Source organism: Ciconia boyciana, chromosome 26 (genome assembly GCF_034638445.1).
Source record: "Ciconia boyciana chromosome 26, ASM3463844v1, whole genome shotgun sequence".
Taxonomy (NCBI): domain Eukaryota; kingdom Metazoa; phylum Chordata; class Aves; order Ciconiiformes; family Ciconiidae; genus Ciconia; species Ciconia boyciana.
In genome coordinates this window covers 2,640,588-2,651,722 of record NC_132959.1, presented here as the reverse complement: position 1 = coordinate 2,651,722, position 11,135 = coordinate 2,640,588, and the positions used below count along the sequence as shown (strand labels likewise).

The 11,135-nt window shown below is 67.2% G+C and overlaps 2 protein-coding genes across 13 annotated transcripts in view; both read left to right on the top strand.

Moving 5' to 3' along the window:
• Nucleotides 1-1,046: 1,046 nt before the first annotated feature.
• On the top strand, nt 1,047-11,128 carry ANKRD35 (ankyrin repeat domain 35). 2 transcript variants are annotated; one of them, XM_072846527.1, is made up of 12 exons: nt 1,047-1,710; nt 1,800-1,888; nt 2,162-2,226; nt 2,632-2,689; nt 2,807-2,877; nt 2,958-3,064; nt 3,698-3,861; nt 3,979-5,537; nt 6,971-7,060; nt 7,159-7,224; nt 7,378-7,528; nt 11,018-11,128. In XM_072846527.1, the coding sequence occupies exons 1-11, from the start codon at nt 1,145-1,147 to the stop codon at nt 7,435-7,437; spliced, it is 2,895 nt and encodes a 964-aa protein (XP_072702628.1). In that variant the 5' UTR covers nt 1,047-1,144; the 3' UTR covers nt 7,438-7,528; nt 11,018-11,128. The 2 variants fall into 2 exon arrangements, with proteins under 2 accessions (XP_072702628.1, XP_072702629.1); XM_072846528.1 differs by lacking the exon at nt 6,971-7,060.
• Nucleotides 8,443-11,135, top strand: part of PIAS3 (protein inhibitor of activated STAT 3) — a 21,506-nt gene continuing 18,813 nt past the window's right edge. For 6 of the 11 annotated variants that reach the window (XR_012039729.1, XR_012039731.1, XR_012039730.1 and 3 more), the window contains exons 1-2: nt 9,751-9,940; nt 10,115-10,172. Coding sequence is in view for 7 of the 11 variants with exons in the window: in XM_072846529.1 (XP_072702630.1) it covers nt 9,786-9,940; nt 10,115-10,172 (213 nt within the window). In the remaining 4 variants the exon portion in view is untranslated. Of the gene's footprint in view, nt 8,604-9,750; nt 9,941-10,114; nt 10,173-11,135 lie in introns of those variants that run through there. The other 5 variants (XM_072846537.1, XM_072846533.1, XM_072846535.1 and 2 more) reach the window with 5 other exon arrangements.

Sequence of the window (11,135 nt, the reverse complement as noted above, 5' to 3'; positions counted from 1 at the left end):
TTTGCACGGTGCCTGACGCCGGGGTGGTGGGCACCCACGGCTGGGTTGCCCAGGGAGGGGTGGCAGGGACGGTTTTCCCGGCTCTCACGGGGAAGACGGCGAGCGGGAGGTCCCCAGGGAGGGGACGGGACAAGCCCGGGCTGGGTGCGAGCCAGCCCGGGGCGTGGGGAGGCGACAGGGCGGAGGACGCGCACCCAAGGCGCCCGCACCCACACGCCTCCGACGCTCGCTCGCCCGCACCCACCCCGGGCCGGCGGGGGGCAGGGGGTCCCAGGGAGCCCCCCGGCCGCCATGAAGCGGATGTTCTCCTGCTCCAGCTCGCAGGTGGCGGTGAGTCCTGGCCCCCCACCCATGCCCGAGGGGGACCCCAACCCGTCCCGGGGTTGGGGACTCCCTCCCCACCTGGTGGATGGGGCCAACACCCAGCCTCGGCGCCCTGCGAGCACCCATGGGTGCTGCCATGGTGCCTGGGAGGGGGCTGGGGGGGCTGCAGGCACATTTGGGGTGAGGGGATGCTCCGGCCCCACCGCTGCCAGCCGGCCCCGCGTGCCCCCCGCTCCTGACCCGCAGCCGGCCGTGGTGCTCAGGGCTGGTCCTGCCCCGATGCCAGCCCCGATGCCGGCTCCAATCCCAATCCCAGCCCTAATGCCAGCTCCGATGCCGGCTCCAATCCCAGCCCCGATGCCGGTTCTGATGCCGGCTCCAATCCCAACCCCAGTCCCAGCCCTGGTGCCGGCTGCAATCCCAACCCCAATCCCAACCCCAATCCCGGCTGCAATCCCAGCCCCGATCCCAGCCCCGATCCCAGCCCCGATCCCAGCCCCAATCCCAGCCCCAATCCCAGCCCCAATCCCAGCTCCGGTGCCGGCTGCAATCCCGGCCCCAGTCCCAGCCCCGATGCCGGCTCCAATCCCAATCCCAGCCCCAATCCCAGCCCCGATGCCGGCTCCAATCCCAATCCCAGCCCCAATCCCAGCTCCGGTGCCGGCTGCAATCCCGGCCCCAGTCCCAGCCCCAATCCCAGCTCCGATGCCGGCTGCGATCCCAATCCCAGTCCCGGCCCCGATGCCCTGACGCTCAGCCCTGAGCCCCAGTGCCCGGCCCCACAGCTTGCCCCCCAGACCTGGCCCCGCTGCAGGTCCCGATGCCCGGCCTGGCCCCCAGTCCCGGTGCTCGGCCCCGGTGCCCACCCACGCCCCGCACCGCGGTGGAGCCCGGCTCGGCGCAGCGGCAGCCCGACAAACCAGCCGGGCAGGCACAGGCAGGGACACGCTCGCCTGCCTCACCTCGCCTTCCCCGGCCGGCGCCCAGGGCCAGGCTCCTCGGGGACTGGGGGTCCCCAGCGCCCTGTCCCCCATGGAGCACCCCAACAAGTGGGGAAACTGAGGCACGGCTCTGCGCTGCTGCAGAGGGAGGCACTTGGGGGGCCCGACCCAAAAGAGGGGTCAGCCCCGAAGCGCTGCCTCTGCCGTGGCCCTTCCACCTGGAGAACCCGTGCCTCAGTTTCCCCTCGCCGCCAGGCGGGGCAGGGCAGGGGTCCCGTCCCCGCAGCCCCCCGGAGCCGCTCACCACCCCCCAGGTTGAGAGCTGGAACAAGCAGGACCAGAAGCTTTTGGAAGCGGTGGAGAAGGGCGACGTGGGCAGGGTGTCCGCCCTCGCCTCCCGCAAAACGGCCCGGCCCACCAAGCTCAACGCCGTGGGGCAATCCGCGTACGTCAGCCCCGGGGGGGGACACACGTGGGGGTCCCCAGGGTGGCAGATGGGGACCTCGGTGGCAGCCACCTCTCGCCCTCCTCCAGCTTCCACCTGGCCGCATCCAAGGGTCTCACCGAGTGCCTGACGCTGCTGCTGGCCCACGGGGCCCCCGTTAATGAGAAGAACGATGACGGTAAGTGGGGGACACCGGTGGGGACGCTTCCTGGCATGGGGGGGACACAGCCACAGGGTCCGGTCCCCACGTCCCCTCCGGGTGATGGTGAAGGGCTGAGCACACCTCAGACCTGCACCCCAAGGCACCGAGCCCCAGGGGCGCACCCTGTCCTGCCGTGCCGGGGCAAGATGTCCCCAAGGCGAGATGTCCCCTTGGGGGGGGGGGTCCCTGCTGGCCGTGTCCCTGGTGTCCCCTTCGGCTGCCGGTGCCCAGCCCACAGGTCTCTTGCAGGCAGCACCGCGCTGCATCTGGCCACCATCGCCTGCCAGCCCCAGTGCGTCAAGGTCCTGCTGCAGGTACGAGCCCGGACGGGGACAGGGACAGGGACAGGGACAGGGATGGGGATGGAGGTAGGGATAAGGATGGGGACAAGGACAGGGACAGGGATGGGGATGGAGGTGGGGATGAAGATAGGGCTGGACAGAGGAATAAGGATGGGGACAAGGACAGGGATGGGGACAGGGACAGGGATGGGGATGGAGCTGGGGATGGGGTTAGGGATAAGGACGGGGACAAGGACAGGGGTGGGGACAGGGACAGGGATGGGGAACAGCTGGGGATGGCATTTAGGGATAAGGACGGGGTGGGGACGGGGTGGAGGCAGGGGTGAGGATGAGGATGAGGGCTGGGGAGGGGCAGGACAGGACACCAGGTCCTGTCCCCAGCTCGGGGAGGGTCCATGCCCGCTGTCCCCCCCCCAGTACGGTGCCAACGAGAGCCACGTGGACGGGCAGAACCGAACCCCCCTGCACTGGGCTGGTGAGTGCCGGGGGCCCCCAGCCCAGGCTGGGATTGGGGGGGTGGGGGGGGGCACTGAAGGCTTTTTTGGGGGGGCCCATCTGAGCCACCCCCCGTGCTGACGTGGCCCCTCCGCAGCCTCCTCGGGCTGCGCCTCCAGCGTGCTGCTGCTCTGCGACCACGAGGCCCTCCTGGATGTCCCCGATGCCGTGAGTGGGGACCGGGGAGGGGGCGGCAGGGGGTGACAGGGGACGGCAGGGGCTGACGGGTGCCTCCGCGTCCCCCCCAGCACGGGCAGACCCCCCTGATGCTGGCGGCGCGGGGGAACCACGCCGCCATCTGCGCCCAGCTCCTGCAGAGAGGGGCCGACCCCAACCTGGCCGACAAGGACGAGAAGTGAGTGGCCGCGGGGACAGGGGGACACTTGTAGGACAATTTGGGGGTGACGGGGAGGGGGGGGCTCTCTGCTCTGCCCCCGTGCCCGGGGCGATGGCTGATGGCTCTGCTCCATGGGGACCCTGGAGATGCCCCATGCAAAGGCAGCGCCGGTGCTGTCCCCTGTCCCCAAGGGACCTGGGTGTCCGTGGAAAGCCACCGCTGCGGAGAGCAGTCCCCAGGGAGGGGGGCGAAGGGGTGGGAAGGGACCCGTACCACTGTGCCACCGTGCCACCGTGCCATCAAGCCACCAAGCCACCGTGCCATCATGCACTGTGCCACCATGGCACGGTGCCACCGTGCCACCATGCCACCGTGCCACCATGCCATCGTGCCATCATGCACTGTGCCACCATGGCACCACGCCATCGTGCCACTGCGCCACCGTGCCATCGTGCCCCGTGCCACTGTGCCACCGTGCCATCATGCCACCGTGCCAGTGTGCCACCATGCCACCATGCCATTGTGCCACTGGGCCACCATGCCACTGTGCCACCGTGCCATCATGCCATTGTGCCGTCATGCACCGTGCCACTGTGCCACCATGCCACCATGCCACTATACCATTGTGCCACCGTGCCACCGCTCCCGCAGGACCGCCCTGATGCTGGCCTGCGAGCACCGCAGCCTGGAGTCAGCCGAGCTGCTGCTGAGCCGCGGGGCGGCCGTGGGGGACGAGGACCGCTGGCACCACATGGGACAGACCCCCAGCCGCGTGCTCCGGCGGCTCCTGCGCGGTGCGCGCGGCAAGGGGAGAGGTGAGCCCCCACCCGCCATTGCCCCCGTCGCCCAGCTGGCCTCGCCCGGCTGCTTATTTTAGGGAAAAAAGGGGGGAAAAAGGGAAAAAAGGGGATTGTTTCTTTTCCTCCTGGCAGAGAACGGCACCGGCTGTGCCGGGGACCCCGCGTCGCAGGTGGGAAGCCAGGGAGAGGGGACCCCGGGCAGCGACAGTGAGGAGGAGGAGGAGGAGGAGGAGGAGGAGGATGAAGAGCAGCAGGATGGGTGCGATGCCCGGCTGGTGCGGCGGCTGCAGAAGCGGCTGGCGAGGAAAGCGCAGGAATGCCAGCGGCTGGCGGCCGCTGCCGACAGCATCCGGCAGCGGGTGCGGGAGCTGGCGCGGGTCCTGCCCGGATACGAAGCCGGGGATGGGGCGGAGGATGAGGATGGCGCCTGCCTGGCCCTCTTGGCCCGGCATGTGGAGGAGCTGAGGAAGAGGATGATGGTCGAGGAAGAGGGGGACGGAGGACCCCCAGCCGCGGTGCAGCTCGACCGTGACGATGAGGCACCGGCGCTGGCCCCGTTCCTGACCTGGCTGGGGGACGAGTGTGCCAAAATGCGGGCGGCGAAGGCGAGCGCCTTCACCCGGAGCAAGGGGCTGCGGAAGGAGGTGGAGGAAGCCCTGCGGAGCAAACTGCACTACGAGGTGGTGTCGGCAGACGCCGTCCGGAAAAGCCTGGCAGCTTGGGAGAAGATGGTGGTGGGGCTGGAGCAGACGCTGAGCCGCGCCGACGAGACCCACGCCAAGATGCTCGAGGGATCCCGCGTCCTCCTGGAAAACCTCCGGCGGGAGCCAGCGCAGCCGCTCACCGGGTCGGTGCCTTGCCGGTGCCCAGTGAACGGCACGGAGCCGGCTCCGGGTGGGAAGAGCCGAGCGGAGCCACCGAAGGAGGGCGGGAGCTTGGAGAAGGAGATGCTGGAGCTCCAGGAGAACAACAGGGTGCTCCTGGGGGAGCTGGCCCGGCTGGGGCGCGAGCGGGAGCGGCTGCAGGAGGAGCTGCGGGGGCTGCGGGAGCGGGACCCCGGTGCCGAACCAGCGGCGGAAGGTCCCGGAGCGGCCGCCCTGGCCCAGGCGCTGGCAGCCGAGCGGGAGGAGGTGGCGAGGCTGCGGCGGAAGCTGGCGAGGCAACGGCGGGAGCTGGCGGCGTTGCGGGACGGGGTGGGCGAGAGGGCACGGGAGGCGGCCGGCGACGCCGGTGCCGGCATCCTGCGGGAGCTGCACTGTAAGCTGGACGGGCTGGTGAGGTCCCAGCACGAGGCCTTGCAACTCGTCGCAGCGATGGAAGGGGATGACGCCCGCGAAGACGGGGACGGGGCAGGGCTACTGGGCGAGCTGGAGGATGCGCTGGGCGAACTGGTCGAGGAGCTGGGGCCGGGGCCCCGCGTGCCGCGGCTGCCGGAGCGGCTCGCCGGCCCTGCCGCCGCCCTGCGCGGCCGGGAGCTCCCCGGGGAGCGGCCGGGGGCCGAGGCCGAGCGCTGGCGGGCGGCGGCGGCGGCGGAGAGGCAGGCGAAGGAGGCGGCGGCGGCCCGGGAGGCCGAGCGGGAGCGGGAGGCGCAGGAGCTGCGGGAGAAGGCGGAGGGGCTGGAGCGGAGCCTGCGGAGCCTGCGGGCGAGGGCGGGCGAGCTCGCCAGCGCCTGCCGGGACAAGGAGGGGAAGGTAAGGGCCGGGCTGGGAGGGGGGCCCCTTCCCCTCGCCATTCCTTCCCGTCGCTGTCCCCATCACCATCCCCTTCCCATCACCGTCCCCTTCCCATTGCTGTCCCCATCATCGTCCCCTTCCCATCACCTTCCCATTGCTGTCCCCATCACCATTGCCTTCCCATCACCATTCCTTCCCATCGCTGTCCCCATCACTGTCCCCACCACCGTCCCCTTCCCATCACCGTCCCCTTCCCATCACTGTCCCCATCATTGCCCCCTTCCCATCACCATCACCTTCCCATCACTGTCCCCATCACCGTCCCCTTCCCATCACTGTCCCCATCACCATCCCCTTCCCATCACCGTCCCCTTCCCATTGCTGTCCCCATCATCGTCCCCTTCCCATCGCTGTCCCCATCGCTGTCCCCATCATTGCCCCCTTCCCATCACCATCACCTTCCGATCACTGTCCCCCTCACCGTCCCCATCACCATCCCCTTCCCATCACCGTCCCCTTCCCATCGCTGTCCCCATCACTGTCCCCATCATTGCCCCCTTCCCATCACCATCACCTTCCCATCACTGTCCCCATCACTGTCCCCATCACCATCCCCTTCCCATTGCTGTCCCCATCATCGTCCCCTTCCCATCGCTGTCCCCATTGCTGTCCCCATCACCGTCCCCTTCCCATCACTGTCCCCATCGCTGTCCCCATCATCGTCCCCTTCCCATCGCTGTCCCCATTGCTGTCCCCATCACTGTCCCCATCATTGCCCCCTTCCCATCACCATCCCCTTCCCATCACCGTCCCCTTCCCATTGCTGTCCCCATCATAGTCCCCTTCCCATCGCTGTCCCCATCGCTGTCCCCATCACCGTCCCCTTCCCATCACTGTCCCCATCACCATCCCCTTCCCATCACCATCCCCTTCCCATTGCTGTCCCCATCATCGTCCCCTTCCCATCGCTGTCCCCATTGCTGTCCCCATCACCATTGCCTTCCCATCGCTGTCCCCATCATTGTCCCCTTCCCGTCACCATCACCTTCCCATCGCTATCCCTGTCACCGTCCCCTTCCCGTCACCATCCCTATCGCTGTCCCTATCGCCATCCCCTTCCCATCGCTGTCCCCGTCACCATCTCCTTCCCATCCCTGTCCCCCTCCCATTGCTGTCCCCCTCCCGTCCCTCCCCTCCCCCCCTTGCCCATCACCCCTCGCCCCTGCTCTGGCTGATGCCCCCGGGGAGCCGGGTTTGGGGGGCTGGGGGCTGCCCGGGGACCTCTGGGGTGACCAGGAGCTTCTTCCCACCCGCGTCCATCTTCCAACCAAACTGGGGGGGGGGGGGGGGGGGGGAGCAGACGGGCAGCAAAGGGACAACCCCGGGGTGTGACGGGGACCCACCGGTCCCCACCAGCACCCCAACTTCGCCCCCCCTGTACCCGACCCCAGATGAAGAAGCTGCTGGCGGAGACGGAGAAGCTGTCGGCGGAGGTGCTGGGGCTCCGCAGCCAGAACGCCCGGCTCCAGCTCCAGCTGGAGGTGGGTGCCAGCACCCGGCGTCACCCGCTGTCACCTCATCACCCTCTTCGTCACCCCCACCTTCCTCTTCTCCTCCCCCTTCCTCTTCTCCTCCCCAGGTCCAGCAGAAAAACCACCGGGACGTCGTGGCGGTCTATAGGACCCACCTGCTCAACGCTGCCCAGGTGAGACCCCGCGTCCCCCTCGCTTCGGGGTGACATGGCGGGGGACAATTTTGGCTGCAATGCTGGAAAATACAAATTGGGAGCCCGGCACCGCATTTGGGTCCCCCCTGGGAGGCCGGATCCGGCCCCACGGCAAAGCTCTCCTCCCCGCAGGGGTTCATGGACGAGGGGGTCCACGCCATGCTGCTGCGGATCCTGCGGACGGAGGAGTGAGGGGCAGGATGGGCGCTGGTCCCACGGCCGCCCCGAGCCATTAAACTGGGAAAGCCGCGTGTCCCCGTCCCGTGTCCCCGTCGGCATCCGGGTGCGGGGTGGACTCGGCCACGGGGAGGGTCGAGGTGGGGGTCCCTGTTGGGGGGTCCTGCCCCACCGGGGTACCCGGGGCAGTGGGTTGGGGGTTGGTGGGAGATGGGGTGTGACACCCCGGGAGGGCTCACAGCACCCACGCCCGGTCAGTCCCCGGGTCCCGGGCCAGGGCTGGGCAGAGGTGCGGGGGACCGCGGGGCAGCACCAGTCCCCATACTGGACCAGTCCCCATACTGGACCAGTCCCCATAATACAGCACCAGTCCCATATAGCACCAGCCCCATACAGCCCCAGCCCCATACAGCCCCAGTTCCATACAGCCCCATACAGCCCCATACAGCCCCAGCTCCATACAGCCCCATACAGCCCCAGCCCCATACAGCCCCGGTTCCATACAGCCCCATACAGCCCCAGTTCCATACAGCCCCATACAGCCCCAGCCCCATACAGCCCCAGTTCCATACAGCCCCATACAGCCCCAGCCCCATACAGCCCCAGCCCCATACAGCCCCGGTTCCATACAGCCCCATACAGTCCCAGTCCCATACAGCCCCATACAGCCCCAGCCCCATACAGCCCCATACAGCCCCATACAGCTCCAGCCCCATACAGCCCCAGTTCCATACACCCCCATACAGCCCCAGCCGCATACAGCCCCATACAGCCCCAGTTCCATACAGCACCATACAGCCCCAGCCCCATACAGCCCCAGCCCCATACAGCCCCATACAGCCACGGTTCCATACAGCCCCATACAGCCCCATACAGCCCCAGCCCCATACAGCCCCATACAGCCCCAGCCCCATACGGCGCCCGTCACCCCTGGGCGCAGCCCTCCCCCCCGCTCCATCCCGTTCCGGGGGCGGGGCGAGGCGGAGTGGGCGTGGCGAAGGGGAGTGGGCGTGGCGTTGCGGCTGCGCGGCGGGCGCGGAGTTGCGCGACGCTCCCTGCCCACGCCCCCGCTCCCGCTCCACGTCCCCTGCGCCGTGCGGCCGCGGCGGGGCGCGGAGTTTGCCTCGGTCCCTGCGCGGCGGCTGCCATGTCCCAAGATGGCGGAGGCGGCGGAGCTGAAGGTGCGGCGGGGGGAGCGGGGGGGAGCGGGGCGGGCGGGAGCCGAGCGGCGGCGGCGGGGGCCGGGGGCCCGGCAGTGCGGGGCTGAGGGGCTGTGGGGCGGGGGCTGAGGGCAGTCGAGCCCTGAGGGGGGTGTGGGGCTGAGGGGTCTGTGGGGATGGAGTGAGGCAGTGTGGGGCTGAGGGGTCTGTGGGGATGGGGTGAGGCAGTGTGGGGCTGAGGGGTCTGTGGGGATGGGGTGAGGCAGTGTGGGGCTGAGGGGTCTGTGGGGATGGGTCCAGGCAGTGTGGGGCTGAGGGGGTCTGTGGGGATGGGGTGAGGCAGCGTGGGGCTGAGGGGGTCTGTGGGGATGAGGAATGTGTGGGGATGGAGGACTAGTAGGAGTTATTGAGAGGATGTGTGGGGCCGAGGGGGTCTGTGGGCCATGGGTCCAGGCAGTGTGGGGTTGAGGGGTCTGTGGGGATGGAGTGAGGCAGTGTGGGGCTGAGGGTTCTGTGGGGATGGAGGACTAGTAGGGGTTATTGAGAGGGTGTGGGGGCTGAGGGGGTCTGTGGAGATGGGCTGAGGGGTCTGTGGCGCTGAGGGGTCTGTGGGGATGGGTCCAGGCAGTGTGGGGCTGAGAGGGTCTGTGGGGATGGAGTGAGGCAGTGTGGGGCTGAGGGGGTCTTTGGGGCTGAGGGGGTGTTTGTGGTTGGGGATCTGGTAGTGTGGGGCTGAGGAGATGCCTGGGACTGGGGATCAGGCAGCTTGGGGCTGAAGGGATATGGGAGACTGAAGGGATGCGTGGTGCCAGGGGGATGTGTGGGGCTGGGGGACTCTGCAGTGGGCCCAAGGACGCGTGTGGGGCTGGGGACTTTTGGGAGACAGATGGGCTGGCCGTGTGGGGCAGGAGCGGGGGGCTGTGGGGTGGCAGAACGAGGGGCAGCGGGGCAGCGATGGGTGAACAGGGGTGGGGGGAGCGAGGCGTGGGGCTGCGGGGGCAGCCGCTGTGGGGTGAGGATGGTGGGAAGGGATGGGGATGCTGGGGTCGGGGTGCACAGGGGGGCTGAGGCGAGCCGTGGGGTCCCAGCTCGGGGGCAGAGCTGTGGGGGGGAAGGCACGGGGACCACCGGGACGAAGGGGCCGTAGGGAGGGTGCTGGGGCCTGGACCTTTGTGCACCGAGCGGCGGGCGAGGCTGCGGACTATGACAGCGAGCCCGGTGGGCTTGTCCGCGAGAGGAGGGGGCCGAAAGACGCTGGGGGGCTTCGGAGGTGCAGAGCCATGGAGAAGAGAGGTAGAAACCTGCAGGAAGGGAGAGCCGAGAGCCGGAGCGGTTCAGAGCCTCGCAGGACGCCGGGGGTAGGCAGGGGAGCAGAAAATAGCGGCAGGCAGGAGAGGGGACGATGCGGAGGCAGGTTTGGGGTGCAGTACGGGAGGAGGGAGCAGAGAGCGTGTAACATGGTAGTGCTGCACCAGTGCTCACAGCTGGATGGGGTTTCATCTCCCTCCACTCTCTTTTTCTCGTTTTTTTAGGAGTCAGAGTGTGTCACCACCTTTGCCCACCAGACTGTGGAATATGAAATTGCCCCTGGTAACTAATTCCAAAGCTGATTTTTTTTTTTTTTTTTTTCTCCTTGTTGGCGGTTTAATATTTTTTCCCCCACAGGCTGGAATATAGGTCTGAGCTGGCTGCAGTGGCCTAAGAGTCCTGCCCCCTTCCCCGTGCTGGGAACAGCAAGACATTTGGGAACTGGCACCTTTTTGGCAGCCAGCCACAGCGAGAACGTAATCCTCCGGAGTAATATTTGTCCGTAATCTTTCCAGCAGTGCCCTGTCCAAATTTTGATACAGCTTTATGGTGTGATCTTTCTCCCTCCCCTAGAACTTAAGCCTGACTACAACAGGAGCCCTGTCAAGTGGCAAAACATTAACAATATTAGTGGAGAAATTGGATCCGATAATTGTAATTGGGTGACTTGGGACTGCGCAGAAGTCGAGCTCCGGCAACCGCGTCCCTAATCCTGTAATTTGGGGACGTAGTTTAGCAAAGGGTAAAGCCGAGCACGACCCAGGGCGAAGTGTCTGTAATGTTTTCTGCTCCGCTCCCTCTGCGGATAAATCGCTGCGGAGGAATTCTGGTTTAAGTCTAGATGGAGCTCGGGGCGCAGGTTTACACCTCTGGGTTTGGCCCTCGGACGCCAGCCCTTTCGGTGGAGCTGGGCATTATTTGAGGCTTCTTCAGTTTATTTTTGAATCTCTGCTCCCTTTCCCTCGTCCATCTCCCCTAATCCCCTTTCTGGTTTCCTCACCAGGAGTTTGTTTAAGCTTTTTACCATCTGTGTCTCATTGTAAAAGCAAGACGAGCCAGTTGAAAACAAAATGATTTCTCCTTATAAAGCCCGTAGTTGGCTTAAGACACTTTCCTTTATTTAAAAGACCGAACGGTGACTCCCCTGGAAAGAGAAGAGGTTTGCGGACGTGCCTTGTTCAACAGCGGCACGATCGGACTCGAGTCTGCTGCGGATCCAGCCGCTACCCAAGCCTCAGGTGCCCT

Coding starts and splice junctions, on each gene's coding strand:
- ANKRD35 (XM_072846527.1), top strand. CDS start 1,145: ATGCCCGGCCTGGCCCCCAGTCCCGGTGCTCGGCCCCGGTGCCCACCC. Junction 1,889..2,161: donor TAATGAGAAGAACGATGACG/GTAAGTGGGGGA, acceptor GGTCTCTTGCAG/GCAGCACCGCGCTGCATCTG. Junction 3,065..3,697: donor CTGGCCGACAAGGACGAGAA/GTGAGTGGCCGC, acceptor CCGCTCCCGCAG/GACCGCCCTGATGCTGGCCT.